The sequence below is a fragment of the Camelina sativa genome, chromosome 9 (assembly GCF_030686135.1).
Source record: "Camelina sativa cultivar CO46 ecotype springtype chromosome 9, ASM3068613v1".
NCBI classification, from domain to species: Eukaryota; Viridiplantae; Streptophyta; class Magnoliopsida; order Brassicales; family Brassicaceae; genus Camelina; species Camelina sativa.
Genome location: NC_141888.1, coordinates 15,940,363 through 15,958,931, shown reverse-complemented (window position 1 = coordinate 15,958,931; position 18,569 = coordinate 15,940,363). Strand labels below are relative to the sequence as shown.

Below are 18,569 nucleotides of genomic sequence, written 5' to 3'. Positions count from 1 at the left end.
CATTAGTCATCCCCAAATATGGGTGTCTTAATTCCAAACTCAACAAAAAACTAAACACAAAACTGAACACAAAACTAAACATTAATTTCTTGTTCTATGTTGAAATAATGCAAATCACAAAAAAACGACAATAAAGTTATATCCAAAAACATTTCATCTGTTTTAATTGACAATTGCGTTTGCGTTTCAAAACACAAAAGCCAGTTGTAGATAGGAGAGTAAAACACCTTAGGAAGTTGATGATCACCAAGTGGAGGACAGAGTTGCAGAAAACAAATTAGTAGAAGCTCTCTCCGGTGCCAAATCCTGCAGTTTGCAAAGCTCTCTTCACCATCTTTCTTATACAACCCTTAATCCTATTTCATTTGACCTTTCTACATCTCTTCTCCTATATATTCAACTTCCATCTAGTTAAAGCTCTCTCTCCATCTCAAAGAAAAAGAAAAATCCCATCATCAATGGCTAACCGAGGAGGAGGAGAGGTCAATCAAGCTGGCCATGGAGCCAATCCACTTCCCTTGGCTTTGTGGTCATCTAATATAAACGTTGAAAAATGATTCAGTGTACATACATGTTCTCAGATTTGCAAAATCACAAGTGTGTACTTATTTAAATGGACTTATGCTCCCTATCGGATCTTTAGATGACTCAAATGGAAATCAGAAACTTAAAAGTTAAAACAGAGGACACAAATTGAAGAATCATATATATAATACAAAATAATTTCCCCTAATTGAGAGATCATCTTACTACAAATTGATTTCAAAATAAACAGATCAGACAAACGATTACTGATATTTTTATTTATAAAATCAAAGATCTCTATCAATTTCAAACTAATGATTCTGGATTCTATCACAAAGATACAATCCAATTCCACTCTCAGAAAACAATTTAACAATCATAAGAAACCAATCTGTCTTGTATCACATCTCCAAATTGTAACCAAGTTTAAATGAAACAAGAATATTTGTTCTTTATCAAACAACCCAATCGACAATCCCAAACACAAACGAATAAGGAAGAAACACGAGAGATAGATAAAGAACAACACCCTAAAATTGAAACATATTCGGCTAAAAAACCAAACAAATTAATAAGGAATCAATGAGATCAAGAATAAGCAATTGCGAATATCTTTTCTAATTTGGCAGCTGTGGATCGAATCGAAGATGAAGACGACGAGGCGAGATCTCTTTCTCAAGTTTATTCAGCAACCGATCTCGATAACATCTCAGAAAGAAGAAGACGACGACGCGAGATCATTGATTCTGGAAAACGATCAAAGGTTCGCACAATTTTGATTTCGATTTCTTGTTCCATCCTTTCGATTTTTGATTGTATCGAAAGAGTTTTGATAGTGACAAGCGAAGGAAAAGAGAAAATATTAAAAAAAACAAAAACATAACGCAACCAATAATTTAGTGACACGTGTGGTGTCTCTGAGGATCTAAAAGGATCTGGGCAGAGAGACCGGTGTCTCTGGAATATTGAGATTAAAACTTTTTTTTTTTGGATTATATTAGTAAACAAATCAAAGACATATTGAGAGTAGAGATTTTTAACAAATGTGCCACATTTGCAAACCAATTTTGTGGGTTCTACCACATTCACCTCGTTCTTTTGCTATTTACCACAGTAAAGAAATAAAAAGACTAGTATATCCCTCGAGCTCGGTTTCTTTATTTTTCCGCTGAAAATAAATATTTAAATTTTTGAAAATCAACCGTGCATGTCCCGTCTTTTCGTCTGACAATTAATATATATTAAGTTTTTTTATTTTATTTTTTGTGGCTTTAATTCTCGAACTCTTCCTCTCTCCAGAGTTTCATTGTGCTCGAACTCATCCAATTAATACTCAACTCTTCCTCTCTCCGGAGTTTCTTTGCGACCGCCGGAGTTTCTATGCCTAACCCTAATTGCGCGCGGCGGAGCTTGTTAGTTTAACCTTCCTTTTTTCATTTTTCACATAATATCCCTTTCGTTTATTGCTTATTGGGATTCTCTTTTTATCCCATCAGATTGCTTATTCTCTTTTTACATAATATCCCTCTCAATTTTCACATAATATCCTTATCAGATTGCTTATTCTCTTTTTATCCCATCAGATTGAACTGCAACTTTAACGGTGGCCTACCCCCGGAAATAGAAACTAACGTTGACGCCGGTGAGCAGACCGTAGATCCGGGAGCAGTTGGCTCGACCCCCAATTTTAATCTTATTCCCGAAGAAAGTACTTTTCGAGACCCTCTCGATTCTGCTGTACCAGTGTTGTCGTAAATTGTGACCCAGTTTCATCTTTTTCTTTCTCCTTCGACCACCTTATTAAAGTCGTAATTGTTTTTGTCTACACAGATGTCCCCCCCAGCTGAGAACAACGTTGATCCTCCACCTCGGGTCCCTTCGCCCAACTTTGTCCTTATTCCCGAAAGTACATTTGTGGAAGCCCTTGAATCTGCTGACCCAATTGATGGAGATCTCGAATCCGCTGACCCAATTGTGGGGTAAGTGGCAACCGACATATATTCTCTAATATTGTCGGTGGACAACCATATACTAATTCCATCTTCTTTTGTCTACACAGAGATCTTCCAGATTCGACATCAGACCGTGTACAAAGAGTCGATGGACATCTTCCTCCGCGTGTTTTTGTCGGAGATGTCCAATCTGGTGACCCAATTGTGAGGTAACTGGCAACCGTCATATATTCTTTCATTTTGTCGATGGACAACCATCATATATTCTTTCATTTTGTCGATGGACAACCATATATTAAGTCCATCTTGTTTTGTCTACACAGAGATTTTGTCGATGATACCAACGAAGGACATCTTCCCCCGCGTCTTTTTGCAACGGATCGCTATCCTTTTAAGGGCCGTATAAACTCATATTCCAAGCCTGAGTATCTGCTGGACATCGTAGAGGCGTTAGATGGGACCCCAGAGTTAGATTGGCTCAAACGGTCTTGCTTTGGTCGTCTTCTACAACTTCCTGTCCGTAAGAGTTCCCTCTCCTGCAAACTTGTCAACCAATTTCTTTGTCGATCACTGGTCACCAGGAAAAACATGAAATGTGGTTCGTGTATGGTGGGCATCCGATCAGGTTCTCTCTTCGAGAGTTTGCAGTCTTGACTGGTCTAAATTGTGATCCATTCCCTTCGTCTGAGGATGATACATCTTCTTCTGAATCTGCTGCTTTTGCTGATCCTGATTACCTCAACACTCTTGTTAGTCCGAACAAGAGTTACACAATTAGGCAAATTGTGGATATTCTTAAACAAGACAAGAGGTTGCCGGTTTCAAAGCGGATGGATGGTGATCGTAGGCTCCGACTGTGCCTTGTTGTAATCGTTGATTGCATTCTAATCTGCAATTCATCTAATGTTAAAGCTAGCAGCAAAGTTGTTAATTTGGTTAAAGATCTAGAGTCTTTTGTCAAATATCCATGGGGGAGGCTGTCTTTCGTAAGGACCTTGGAGAGGGTTTCCATTGGCGAGGTCATTCAAGGTACGGCAGAATTAGCTGACCAGTTAGCACAATCTCACACAGCTACTCACGGGTTCATTTTATCATTTCAACTGCTTTTTCTCGATGCAATCCCACTTCTTGAAAGAATCCTTCCAGATGGAGACGATGCCCAAACATTTACTGATCGTTCTGTGGTTCACTTATCAAAGCTGAAGAGCTTTCATAATTCTAACATTTTGGAAACCAAAATTCATCCATTGGTAAGTGTTTTAACTACTATTTACATTTAAACTAGATCATATATTCATCACATTGTGTGTTTTTCCCTTTCTTAGCTTCACATATAAAACATTCTTCTTGGCGAATATCTACCAGAATTTCAAAATTGCTAATGGGATGGTCTTGATGACGAGGATCCTTGTGTTGATTTCATATTACAAAAACTGAAAGATGGTCACATGTTTAGTAAAGAGGACTGGCATGGTGGCCTTTCTTCTTTCCCATTGATTTCAACTATTGTGGCTAAGGACAATACAGCTTTTGCAGCTCCTAAACCTACCAAATCTAGAGGTCCAACCGTTAAGAAGGCCACCAAAACCAAGTCTAATTCTAACCCGCCAGATGGAGGTTCTTCTCCTCTCCACAGAGATTGCTTATCCGGAAGAGAGCTTCTTTAAGAGGTGGATAGGAGGAACGAAGAACACACTTTGAAGATAAAGGAGATGTTAACAGCTGAAAGAGCACAATGCAAAGCTGAAGTTCTTGACGAAGTCCTTAAATCTTTGTCTGCTAAAGGAATCATTCCCAAATCACCTATCGGTATGCATTCAGATCTTTTGGCACAGATGCATCATTCTGCAAATTTGCACCAAAAGACCAAGGAAAAAACACCAATCAACTCGACAAGGTTACCACAAAAGGTATTATGTTCAGTTTAATTTGATAATTTAATTTCATCACCCGTTATCTTTTTACTTTTAAGGGGCTCTAACAATAATTCACTTGTATTCAAGGACCGACAACAACTCGGACCCTGTGGACAACGTCAACAACTCTCGGTGGACAAGCTTAGGTGCAAATTTGTTTGAAAACTCAAACTCAGAAACTCACAGTGGTACCCGTACCCCAGCCAACTCGACTACTATCCTAGAACAGGTTTTATTTTGAGATTTTTATGGGATAGGTGGATTAAATGTCACGTTTTCTCTTCACGTTTAACACTTATTTCATTTGTATTTCAAGGATGCTGTGGACAACCTCAAGGATGATGTGGACAACCTCAACGACTCTCGGTGGACAAGCTACGGGCCAGACACCCCAGGAATCCTAAAGAACATAGGTGAACTATACGGGGAAGAACCTCCTTTGGTCAAGAAGGTATTCATATTCCTTTTTTTTTCAACTACTGGATGTAATGTCCACCTACTGAAATTAAATTGGCAGGTTAATTCCCAAGTCACACTACCGACTCAGGGGATGGTACGTCCGGCAACAATTCTGGTGATCCGTCATTATCTGAAGATCCTACAATGGACGATGTCGAGCTTGCTAGCCCCAAAAAAAAAAGGGGGTCCAATCTATTGGAGCTCATCAATCCCCCCCCCCCATCCCTTCCAAAAGAACGAGGACTATGCCAAGAAGATATGGTCAGTCCTCTTCATCCAAGAAAAAGACTTCACGACCAGTGGAGGACCCTCCGTATGAATACTCCCCTTTCCGTATTGTAAAACCTGCACTGCGAAAGAAATTTCTGACCAGACTATCCTCATATCCTCACAAGTAAGTCAGTGGACAAAAGATGTTAAGGTCTATATCTTCTATTTAAATTTGAAGAAATATATTCATATTATCTACTTTTTATCTACAGAGAGTATATCATAGATGGCCTCGGCGTTAAGCGTTCTTTCTTTGAGGAATTGTACTCACCCAAATATTGGGTCGATACTCTGGTATGTTTTGTCCAAATATACAACTTCTCTTCATTTTTGGGGTCTCTTAATAAGGCACATACCACTTGAACCCTTAATTCTATGTCTCTTTTACTCGGTTTCTATAGCATATGGAAGCCATGCTCACCTGGCTGTGGAGGACGATGGGCCCTTATCTACGCGAGACAAGAGTCGTAGTGTTGGATACTTGGTTTACTCACATGATCAGCACTGACTACGCCCTCTACAAGAACAAGAAGAATAAATCAACATTTCAATGGAACAGCCTCATCAAGAACTATGTCCGTGGCTCTGTCTACAGCCGTCAGTGCAATCTCGCGTGGTTCAGCGATGTAGACACAGTTTACACACCAATGAACTGGGGTAAGCGGCATTGGGTTGCTTTAGCGATTAAATTAAAAGAAGGTGAAATTCAGATACTTGATCCCCTTATTGTAAACCACGACCAGTCTAAGCTGCCTCGTCTCATGAAACCGCTAGTTGAGTTGTTACCTATCATCATCAAGGACCTAGTCAACCCCGACGTTACCAATTGTCCTCTACCTAAATCGTTCAAGGTTGATAGATTGGTGGACGTCTACCAAAACGACAGAACCGGAGATTATGGTCCTCTGACTGTGAAATTCATCGAACTACACGCCCAAGGCTTGGGTCTTGATAACCTCACGGAGAAGATGGTGGACGACATTAGAATGAGTTACGCGGTTGATGTCTACCAAGAATTCGTTGTTCATTTGTAATTTTGTGTCTTCTACTTCCACTACTTATCAAATTTGCGGTTCGATCTTGTAACAGAGAGTTCCTCCCTTTTCACTTTCTCATTAGTATGCTGATTTAAGACCCTACTATTATGTCTACCATGGACTTCTCCATTATTTTTAGTCCACAAATATTAAAACTGTGTCCACACTTTAAAGTCTTTCTTGCCTTTACCAATTAACACAATACCTGTCCACAGGGTATACTAATGCCCACACTTTTAAGTCTTTTTTGCCTTTAACAATTAACAAATTACTTGTCCACATTGAAATAGTAATGTCCACATACAGAAATAACTGGCAACAAGTTGCAATCCTCTTTAGTATACTGGATAGCTAAACATAAGTGGGTATGAAACATAACAATTCTTCTTTAACATCAATTTAAGAACATTACAGAGCTCCCAACTAAAAAACATTAAATACCTCACAACTACAAAACACAGTTCATTATAATCTCTTTTAATGAGGGCCTATAACGTTCCACTATTTAACCTACTACTACGAACACAACTACATCACGAATACAACCATTTTACTCTTACAAAAACCATTTCTTATTTGGGGCAACATCTTTTACTATGTGTCCACTTTCATTAACCACGGTAAATCTCCTCTACTCATTGCCCGATCATCTTCAGCTTTGCATAATCCATCGTTTAGGTAAATATGGTTTCCAGTTCCTAGGACCACTTATGGCTACGGGTAAAAATGGTTTTTCCCTTGTTACTAACTCATATGTCCTCAAACAAACTTGTCTACGTACTTTTTAAGAGGCACCTTTTCTTGTTGACAAGTCTTCAAAGTTCCACCCTTTCTTCATAAGGTGTGTTAAGGCTGGCAACCCGTACACCTGTTACCTGGAAAGTCTTCGTCTTGTAGCTAGAAAAGGTAAGATTGATGAAGCCATCAACCTATTGTTCAATGCAATCCCATTTTCTGAAGAAATACAGTTTGCACTTGGTTTGTTCTTAATATGTGCTGGTCATTACCACGATGGTGTCTCAACGATCAAGTCATTTACGGAACGTGTTGGCTCATATTCAATGGCTGAATATTTTGCTGAATCGGTTTTTCAAAACATTCGTCAACTTGGCCCACGTAGGATCAAAAGGTATTGCGATACTTGGCAGTTTCTAAATGTTCCAAAGTGTGCCGGTTATGGATACACATGCACCATGGATTCCCGTTGTGAAGCTTGTTTTGTCTGGTGGAGGAGTATTCAATTCATATGTATGTTTTAAGCTTTAACGTCTTCCCATGTTACGGTGGACATGACGTTTTCGCCATGTCCACCGTTAAACCAAGTCTACATGTTCGTTTGCATGTACTTCAATGTTCTCCATAAGTTAATGGACATATCTCTATTCAGTTCTAATTACTAACTTCATGTCCACCATAACATGCAGACTAAACAAAACGAGACTAAACAAATATATGTAACCATCATTATAACCTAACTATATTCTGGACCAAAACGATAACGTTTGACTGTACTTGCTCCATAACGTCAGGTCGCCATCAATCAGGTAAGACATTGCTCCTTGCCACACACAATGTCCAAATCACTTTACAGCCTGTAACACATCCTTTTAAATTAAAAAAATAATTTAAAAATAAAGTATTAAAATTTAAAAACCAATAAAGGATGGATAACATACACCATCACTTTCATTATCCCCTTTCTTTCTCTTAACATTGTCTCTGTTTTACCAACAACATGGGTCGATACAGTTACAGTCAGCCTTCTTCCTCCTCGGCTGATTCTGTTAAGTCTCGCGACCGCGAGAATCAAAGGTACGGGATACCCAGGAACTGCTGGTGTGGTGGAAATCTTGAACTAAGTACCCACCAGGAAGGTGTAAACCAGGGCCGTCTTTACTACAAATGTGCTAGATCTGAGGTATTAATTATTCCTTATAATTTCTGAAGCTCTGTTTCCATTTATTTCACTTTAAATAACCAAGATCTGGAATAACAAATTGTGGTCTCTCTTAAAACAAGGATGGCAGTTTACACCTCAACAAGCTGTGGCACGGGGCCATCAACGAGGAAATCCACGACCTACACTCAAAGCTTGATCAGCGTGATGACCTTATCAACTACTTCACCCTTGGACCAAATGGCACGAAGGTCTACCCCTCTATGCTGGCCGCCCGAATGGAACATCATGGAGAAGAGATTGCCCACCTCAAACAACTTATTCGTGAGATCAGTGATGGCTACGAAGAACTTGCTTCCAACGTCCACAACCTTACACCAAGGAACAATCACCCTTCTACTCCATCGACCTTTGGGTTAAAAGGATTCACCATTGCCTTTCTCTTTTTACTACTTATTGGCCTACTTTTTTACATTATTAAGCATTAATGTGTTTGCTAGAAATCACCGTACTTTATGTTGTCTACCAGTACAAGAATCTTGTCTACCAGTCCAAGAATCTTGTCTACCAGTTCTTTCTGTTTCCTTTTATTAAGTTATGTACTCTCTGTTTCCAATGTCCTCTATCTTTTCTTTCTAAGTTATGTACTACCTGGCCATCTATCTTTTGTGTTGTTTTCAGAAGACTAATTTAAGCATGCCTTTAATTGCATATCCACACTTTCAAAATTACTTGTCTATTACCACACTTTCAATATTTCATATTATGTTATGTCCACAGTTAAATTACCTTTCCATCATCAGGCATAACTCAGTCACATGTTCGAATAGTAGCCAAATGCTGAAGGTGTGTGTGGACTAAAACAGTTATAGCCAAAAGAGTCTTACAAGCATATCCCCCAAAAGAGTCTTACAACCATATCCCCAAAATAATCTTACAACCATAATAACCATAGCCAAAGGTGTTTGTCGACTAAATCTTACAACCATAATAGCCAAAAGAGTCTTACATCCATATCCCCCAAAATAACAGCCATACTACCCAATTTGATTTCCCAAATGCCATACTACCCAATTTGATTTCCCAAATGCTGAAGGACATTAAATCTTACAACCATAGTAGACAAAATAATAAGGGACTCATAGTGAAAAATCCATCAGCATCCAAAAAATGGAATGCCAAAAAACACTTCCTTAACCAATCTTCATCTCTTCAAATTAGCGTCGAGCATGTTTTCCTGTTGTGACCTTGTCCAAAACATCTCCCACATTTTGTTACTCCCTTCTTCTTCTGGAAAACATTCATATCCAACCAACAAATGGTTAGTTAAATGGACCATGTTTCATAAGAGTGGACATAAATGTTTAAATAGAGTGACTTACGTGATGAACTTCACCCTGTGATGGAATCCTTCTCTTTTTTGGCCTTCCCCCCTGCCGCTTTGTCCTTGGTGGGTTTACAGGTACCTCTGTCAATTCTTCTGGGATGTCCACGTCTTTCTCATTTGGACGAGGCATTAAAAATCCTTTGTACTTTTCCCTCCATGGTCCAACGAAATAACAGCGGCTTATAAGTGTGTATGGGTCAATGTTTCTTATTCGACCAGCAGCCAGAGCATGACAGCAAGGTACCATAAGTACGTCAAAAACCCTGCAAGTACATGTTTTTTTCTCAAGGTCAACTATAAACTCACACCCAATCTCGTCGTTCACTTGGTAAATCCAGTCAGTAGCTCCATTGACCGCACAATTGAGTGACTCCTTCAGATGGTCAATCAACAATTCTTCAATTTCTGGTGTACACCTTGTCCTTGTCTTCCCAGCGAATGTCCTTCTACACCAAAACCACCTCATCAACATTGCTCTTATGAACTCTACCATTGACACTATCGGATAATCAACAGCCTTTTGCATTGCGGCGTTCAGAAATTCCTTAGCGTTCAAATTTTTAGCTACACGAGGAACTGAAGAAGGAAGCTTCAAATTTCTGTCAACGTGTAGCATTAACAGCCAATTCCTTAGCGTTCCAGGCTTTCATGTACGATATCATTACGTTCAACTCTGACAATACCATTTCTGGTAACTCGCATGCCCTTGGTCCTTTTTTCCCATTTGCAAATTTCCCTCGCAAAAGTCCAGCCAATATCTTCGCCGTTGCTTTAGAACCATATCTAGACCTAGCCGTAACGTCACAGTTGTGTTCCATTGTAACAGTTCTCACTTCCAAATTCAAGGTGTTTGGAAGAGTGACAGCATAAACCCTCCAACCACAATTCTTGTCCACGCAGGCTGCAATTACTCTCGTTTTGTCGGAAGCAACTATACGGAAGCAGAAAATCCTCTTCATAGCATAAAGTGATAGCGCATTGTGCATCTCGGCCTTATCGAAAAATATTATACCTACATAGATTGCATCACCCGCTCATTTGAAATCCATGTTTCTTTCATGGCTTGGCAAGCCTCTCATATTATCATGGCATGGTGGAGCGTCATTCAACAATAAAGGGTCAGTTTCATCTATCACAAGTCCTCCAACAAAATCAACAAAATCAGCATCCCAACATTGATAACCAGACGATGAACCCACTGCTACTATCGCATTGTTCATTGGGATGCCGCTAGAGTTCCCCTCTACAAGAACCACACCCTAATCTTCATCATCAGTTACACCCGTCCTCTCCATGTTAGGATCCCAATCCGGAGGATACTCTTTGTTAATCCGTTCAGTCCACTCATCGTAATCATATTCTGGACTGCTATCCCCAACTATGAGATTGTCCACTGCTACTTCTACAGTGGACAATGGACCTACAACATCACCACTTTATTTGACTATGTCTACATTAATCATATTGTCCCCCATCTCTCTCATATCAGAAACCGGTACATCACAAAGCCAATCTTCCCCATTGACCACCACCTCAACATGGTCACCCACCATTACATTGTGATCAGGTTCTAATGCAGTAACCACATTAACCTCATATAGACCTGCTTCACAATTATTGTCCAATCCAATCCCATTGTCTGACGACGCAGCTGTAGTGGACATCACCTGATTATCCTGGTCCACCAACGGAGCTCTTGTGACACCCCTGAGTATCTTTCTCCACCAACGGGATACTAGTGGACAACCCCTGATTACACTTGTCCACCAACGGAACTATTGTGGACACCCCCTGTTTATCCTTATCAACCACACTAACCTCATATAGACCCGCTTCACAATTATTGTCCAATCCAATCTCATTGTCTGACGACGCAGCTGTAGTGGACATCACCTGATTATCCTGGTCCACCAACGGAGCTCTTGTGGACACCCCCTGAGTATCTTTCTCCACCAACGGGATACTAGTGGACAACCCCTGATTATACTTGTCCACCAACGGAACTATTGTGGACACCCCCTGTTTATCCTTATCCACCCTTTCAGCCATCCTTGCCTTATAACTTGCTTCTACCTCCTCCACAAACGCCACCAAAACTTCATCATCAAGCCCATCATCTCCTTCATCCGCAACCATACCAGCGCACACAAAATCGTCACTCTTTTCTCTATCAGCCGAACCTTTAAAACTCACATAGAGATATAGTCCTGGGTAATCCGCCATCAACCCCTTGAACTGATTCCAATCAATTTCTGATTTTAACGCAACAGGGGGCCATTTTCCTTGACTCATAATACCCGCTTCTCCTTTAAAGCAAAAGCTTAAGATTAATTTTGTCTCCCATAAGCACACCCTGAACGCTTTTGCAACCTTCTCTTCCAACTCTACCAATGTCGTCCCTTGATTATACCCTACACACCTTGCCAATTCTCCCACGCGAGGAACAAACTTCCAAATCCCGCTTGTTGCACAAGTCCAATCCCCAACTAAAACACAAACACTTTCTTCCATCACCTACAAATGCCATCTAAAACATGTTACGACATTTTCAAAAATTGTTCTTTTTATACTATCATAAGATGGACATTTAATGCAGCACAACGAACATACCAATTGGCTATCAAAACACTTGAAATACAAATATTTGTCACAATAAATGTTCACATACCTTCGTACCAGTGTCTTCGTCCACCACAAAAAACACTCTCAATCCTTCTCCTTCTATTAAACGCAAGCAACTTGTCCGTTAAAAACAAGAAATTTTAATATTTTATTCTTAATACTATAATGCTTCCTTTTACCCAGCATTCAACTTCTTTGTCCGCTATTAATGCCAATTTCAGTTACCCATGTCATTAATGCCAATTCGTAGGTTGTACTGACTCGCCGAGCACCTATTTTGTTTCGCAGGAAGCAAACAACTGAGGGTAAAAACGTCATTTTCTGTAGCTCAATTTGGTAGATTTCAAAAGGTTCATCGAATGTGGTATAATTGAAAAGGTTTATATGCAATGTGGTACATTTTTTAAAATTCCCTTGAGAGTATGTGCATTGGATTTGCTCTAAGTAATATAACCTTAATGTGGGATTTTTTTTTTTTTGTCATATGATCTTATATTGCATTATGACCTTAAAAGGCCTCAAGAGTTACATACTATTGTTTACAAAAATGCCCACCCTTTCCCAATCTCTTCTTTCAGTTAGTCTAATCTAACTAACTACACTTCACAAAAGCCAGATTCTATACAAAAGCAGCTCAACTATAAAGCTTATCCTTTTCAGGGATCCGATCCTCACCAAACCGAAAGTTCAAACTTTTTCTTCCTCAAATTCAGTAGCCATCCATGCTGGGTAACCCCTTTCCACATAGGATTGAAGTCTCAGGTCACCTGTGACACTCTGAGCTATTAAGTTTGCACCTCGGTTTGTTGCTACCGATTCACCACACAATCACCAATCCTTCATTCTGCCCAAAAAGCTTCTTATCGCCAATGCTTGAGCTTTAAAGTTTGGCCAAGCTATCGGTCTCTCCACCGCTTGCACCAAACCTTTATCTTGAACCCCAAATAAAACTCTATTTACCTTATGGCTGGTCATACTCTCTATTGCCCATAGAACCACCCTAGCTTTGCGTCTACCGCATTCCCAATATTTCCAAAAGCTATACGGCTATGTAGTAACACCTCCCCCTTTTCATCTCTTAAAACCCAGGCTCCACCTGCAATTCTATTTCTCTTTGACCAGAAAGAACCCACATTACACTTTAACCAATTTTGTGGAGGTTCTTCCCAGACTTTCACTTCCCTTTGGTCCCTTCTATCACCCCTACCATTCTCCCTTTGATCATACACTGGGTCTCCTCCCGTTTCTTCATTATGAGCCTCAAACCATTCCGTGACATCTTCTCTAATTTTTCCAACTGATTCCAAGGCTGAGAAAACGACCCCATCAAAGAACAGAGAATTCTTGTTTTTCCAAACTCTCCATAAAATCCAGGGGAAACTCATGCGTAGCTCCAAAGGCCAATCTTTATTGCTTCTGTTCAATAATAGATGATACACATTTGAGTAAACTGACCCGAGTTGGAAACCCTCCAAGGGAAAAGGAGAATCAGTTAATGCCCATATCTGTCTGGCCGCTGAGCATGTGAACAGAACGTGGTTTATGGACTCACCTTCTTCTCCACATAATTGACAAACACTATCCATCTCCATGCCTCTTCTATTTAGCGCTTCTGCTACTGGTAAGGCTCCTATCAAAACTTTCCAAAGAAAAATTTTTAACTTTGGGTCAGTCTGTAATCTCCAAACCAGTTTTTTCAAATCGAGGGTAGAAGGCAAGGTCGAAACTTCTTTGATCAGACTGTCATTTTTTTCTTGGAAAGCTAGCCAGTAAGCTGATTTGACTGAGAAGTCACCACACTTGTTAAACTTCCATGCAAAGTAATCCTGTTGGGATGCTATAGGCTTTATGGCTCTTATACGAGTTATATCCTGAGGCAGAAAATGTTCTTCAAGCATATCTTGATCCCAGTAGCCTGTTGAATCATCAATAAGGTCATTGACTTTTAATCCAACTTCAAAGAACAAATTCTTCCTCCAAGGTGCTCTATACTCCTCGTCGTAGATCCACTTATCAGTCCAAACACTTAGTGTCTCTCCATTCCCAACTTTCTTAATCAGTCCTTTTTCCAGTAACTCCCTCCCATAGAGAATGCTTCTCCAAGCGAAGGATGGTCTCTTACCCAAGGAAGCCTCTAAAAACCCCGACTCATCGTAGTATCTGCTTTTCATGAGCTTAGCAAGAAGGCAATTTGGAGATTGAAGTAATCTCCATGCTTGTTTGGCTAGGAGGGCTTGATTGAAAACTTGAATGTTCCTAAACCCCAAACCTCCATAGTCTTTTGGTAAACACAACCTATCCCAGCTTTGCCAATGTATCTTCCTTGAATGTCCGTTTGAACTCCACCAAAATGAAGCCATTGCACTCTGAAGATTCTCACACGTTGAAATTGGAAGTTTGAAGCAAGACATAGCGAAGACTGGCATCGCCAACGCTACCGACTTGATCAAAACTTCTTTGCCTCCTTGTGATAAGCATCTTGTATACCATCCGGAAAATTTTGACATCTGCCTATCCTTTAGATAGTTGAGCATCTCCACTTTCGACCCACTGAAGCATTCAGGTAGCCCAAGGTATGATCCTGCACCCCCCTCTGCTTGTATCCCTAGGATAACTCTGATGCTTGCTTTCTTTTCTTCTTCAACCTTAGCTCCAATGGTTATAGAGGACTTAGATGGGTTTATAGATTGTCCAGAAGCTTCCCCATAGATCCTTAAGATATTTTGCAACACTTGGCTCTGCTCATTTGTGGCTTTGCAGAGGAACAGTGAGTCGTCAGCAAACATAAGGTGATGCACACTTGGCCCATTCTGATGAAACCGGATTCCTTCTATCTGTTTTTCCCATTGTACTTTGTTTAAAAGATGCGTTAGCCCTTCGGTACAAAGCACAAACAGGAAGGGAGAGAGAGGATCTCCCTGTCTCAAGCCTCTCTCGGGGATAACCATTCCATACGGGGAATCATTAATAAGAACTGAGTAGGTGACTGAGGAAACACATACCATTACCCTGTCCACCCATATCTGATGAAACCCCAAAGCTAGTAGTAGAGATCTAAGGTAGCTCCACTCAACTCTGTCGTAGGCTTTTGACATATCAGACTTTATTGCCATGAACTCCGAAGCTATTTGAGGATGAACTCTGAGACTATGAACCAACTCGTGAGCCACTAGGATATTGTCGGTGATAAGTCTTTCCGGCACAAACGCAGACTGAGTTTCGGACACAATCAAGGTCAGGAACGGTTGGATTCTTTTCACCATAATCTTTGCAATCACCTTATACAGCACCGAACAGAGACTAATTGGACAAAGGTTAACCATCTCTGTAGGATGATGTGTCTTTGGGATTAAGCAAAGATGAGTGTAGTTCCATTCCAACGGCATTAACCCATCCTGGAAGAATTGTTGAACTTCTAATATCACATTTTGTCCCACAATTGACCAATACTGTTGAAAAAACAGTGCAGACATACCATCTGGTCTCGGAGCTTTTGCAGGGTTGATTGCGAATAATGCTTCTTTGATTTCTTCAGCACTGACCTTCTCAATCAAAACCTCATTCATATCGTCAGTCACTCTTGGATTGAGACCACTAAATCAATCAGAAAAGCTAGCTGGATTTGAGGAAGTGAATAACCTTTGAAAGTAGGCTGTTGCTACTTCGCCTTTTGCTGCTTCGGAGAACTGAAAGTTCCCATTGATATCCTTTAGTTTTTCAATCCGTTTCCTTTGCCTATTCTCCTTGACCGAAGCATGAAAGAACTTTGAGTTCCGGTTTCCTCTCCTTAGCCATTTTTTTCGACTCTTTTGCTGCCAATATTTCTCTTCCTCTCTGTACTCTTTTGCCAATTCCCTTTTTAGCACCAAAACCTTGTGCCATCTTGGCCACATTGTCGACTGTTCAGTCTCTAAGGCTTCTTCCAATAACTGAATCTTTTCTTTTGAATTGGTCTTGTTTCTTCTTTTCCAAGAGCTTAAGGCTTTTCTACAGTTTTGCAATCTTCCCGCTACTGAGACATTGGTATTGAAGGCTCTGGGACTCCAAGCTCTGACTATAGCCTCTTTTACATCTTCCTTGTAGAGGAATCTCTTATCAAACTTAAACTGTCCTCTATACGAGTCTTGGGAAGACATAATTTTCACTAGAACTGGCCTAGGGTCAGAACCTCTCATGTCCAAAAAAATTTGGTTTGAAGCTGGGAAGCAATTAAACCAATCTTCATTTCCAAAAGCTCTGTCTAGCTTACACTGAACCCAATGATCGCCTCTTCTTCCCGCCCATGAAAATGAATTTCCATTACTTGGCAGCTCTATCATTCCACAGGCACTTAACATCTCAGAAAAGTATTTTGAGGCATTTTCACTTCTTCTTGGCCCCCCAACTTCTCACCATTATGCAAAATCTCATTAAAATCACCCAGCATAATCCATCTATCACTTCTTCCAACACCAATCCTAGAGATTCTCTCCCACACCTCGGATCTTTTGCTTCTATCCGGGTCCCCATACACACATGTGATATAGAAATTGGAGGCTCCAAACTGTACTTGAGCATCCAATAAGTTTTTATCCGAAAACTTAATATCTACATTCACACTACTTTTCCAAAAGAGAGCTAAACCGCCGCTCTTACCTATAGGATCCACTGTATACACACCTTCATACTCCAACCATACTTTAAGATCTACTAAAACATCCCTCCTATACATTGTTTCCATCAAGAACAACACCTCCGGGAATTGTTTTTTACGCAATTCCTTTAGGCGAGGAATTGTCAAGTCTTGAGGCCGCCCCAATCCTTGACAATTCCAGCTCAAAACACTCATTGGAGTTTAGGCAAACCCCCCTTTGGGTTCACCTTTTGAGAATTAAGCTTTGCCAACTTTGCAGTGCTTGTATCCTCATCATCTGCTTTCCTTTTTTCTTGACTCCCAAACTCAATTCCCACCTTTAAAACCTCTGACTTCTTTCCATCAGCTTGAGACATCACCTTTGGCTTTCTTTTGCTTTTTGTTGGTCGACCCCTTGGTTTATTCTTTGCCTTATTCAGAACAATCCCGGAAGATCCTACCTCAAAAGGTTTGGATCCATAAACCGTTGCATTGTTCTGAAACGGCTGGGATAACGATAAGAATTTACCAGATCTAACCAAAGAAGAACTAGCCCCGTGCTCACTCCAGCTGGACTTTGAGCCATCACCAGCAAAATCTCCCATATTAGTATCTTTTTGCTCATTCTCTTTAGAGACCCAATCTAGGGTTGGTTTGTCATAGGAGAACACCACCCCCTTATTCTTGTTTACATCAGGGTGAAAGATGGGAGGCGGCTCCAACCTGAGAATGGATTTTGCTGCAATAGGATCTTTTTCCACTTCTCTTACAGACGCTTTAACTTTATCAGCTCTGAGTAATTTCTCTTCTTGTGAAGACACTCTCATGTATTGCCGCATACCTTCTAATACTGCAGGTGCTATCTTCGGTCTACCACTTACTGGATCGACTCCCACTTGGTCTTGTTTAGAATTCCAAAGAGTGGATCAGATTCTTTGAGGATCAGTGTCTGTTTAGTAACACCCACAGATTTCCCTGCTCTTTTTGCATCGTGCATCTCATTCTTCTTCTGGATTACCAGGGGGCAATCATCTACCTCATGTGTCATTCTTTGACATTCAAAACACCTCTTTTGTACTCTTTCGTATTCAAAGAAAACATTTGCCGTTCCACCCTTTGGTAGATTCACCAACTTTGATCGTCTAAGTGGTCTAGACACATCAAACAAGATTTTGACTCTTACATACTCTTCCAGCTGAGGTTTCTCTGTATCAAACGCTACCTCTAACACACGACCAAGTACTTCTCCAAGAGCTGTGATTGCTTGCTTTGTGTAGTAATTGATCGGAAGATTCCAGATCTGAACCCAGATGGGTGTGAATTGCAGATAGTCGTCTGGAATAACTTCTTGCCACCGAGCCACCACCACTGACCAATCGTTAAAAGTATGAATCCCTTTTTGTATAACTTCTTCCAGATCGTGATCCGAATTGAAGAAAAATTGAAATTTCTCCTTTGAAAGTGCAACTCCTCTTGTTCTTCCTTCTTTCTACCATTTTCGGGGCATATTACGGATAAGATTCTTCATCGATTGACATTTAGGGTTTAGTAGCCTCCCCACTAAACTTTGGGCATTTTCTTTCACCGATGAAAACTCAGGCAAATCGGGCATATCAAAGGGCACATCCTCCTCCTCCAAAGACATGGCCATCAAAGCTCGATCCATTGCTGACGACATTTCTCCTTGTGAGAATAACCAAACGAAAAAACCTTCAGATTCTTGTAATATCTTGGCTAATACTGATGAGCAGACAAAGCGGCTGTAAACAGGTTAAAAACAACTAAAGGGAAAGTGTTTTTTTCCAAGTCAAAGCTCTATTCCGACCTAATCTGAAGACACTAGTTCAGAAAGAGAGTCTTAAGCCCAAACAAGGGAGTCTTTTATGATGAAA

At 40.4% G+C, this 18,569-nt stretch overlaps 2 protein-coding genes and 1 pseudogene across 4 annotated transcripts; all 3 read right to left on the bottom strand.

Annotated features, from left to right (window-relative positions):
- Window positions 1-8,894: 8,894 nt before the first annotated feature.
- LOC104710902 (uncharacterized) lies at window positions 8,895-12,654 on the bottom strand. Of its 2 annotated transcripts, XM_087466933.1 has the most exons (3): window positions 12,112-12,654; window positions 9,439-11,957; window positions 8,895-9,346 (listed from the first exon to the last, which is right to left on the bottom strand). In XM_087466933.1, exon 2 carries the CDS (start codon window positions 11,952-11,954, stop codon window positions 11,115-11,117), a length of 840 nt encoding a protein of 279 aa, XP_087323059.1. In that variant the 5' UTR covers window positions 11,955-11,957; window positions 12,112-12,654; the 3' UTR covers window positions 8,895-9,346; window positions 9,439-11,114. The 2 variants fall into 2 exon arrangements, with proteins under 2 accessions (XP_087323059.1, XP_010425856.2); XM_010427554.3 differs by having other exon boundaries at window positions 9,439-12,137.
- Window positions 12,655-14,692: 2,038 nt separating this feature from the next.
- LOC147938135 (uncharacterized) lies at window positions 14,693-17,036 on the bottom strand (annotated as a pseudogene). Its single transcript, XR_015566750.1, has one exon. The product of XR_015566750.1 is annotated as an uncharacterized LOC147938135 (transcript).
- A 518-nt stretch (window positions 17,037-17,554) lies between these two features.
- Window positions 17,555-18,355, bottom strand: LOC147938134 (uncharacterized protein At4g02000-like). The gene is made up of 2 exons (XM_087465492.1): window positions 18,263-18,355; window positions 17,555-18,166 (listed from the first exon to the last, which is right to left on the bottom strand). The coding sequence occupies exons 1-2, from the start codon at window positions 18,353-18,355 to the stop codon at window positions 17,555-17,557; spliced, it is 705 nt and encodes a 234-aa protein (XP_087321618.1).
- Window positions 18,356-18,569: the final 214 nt, after the last annotated feature.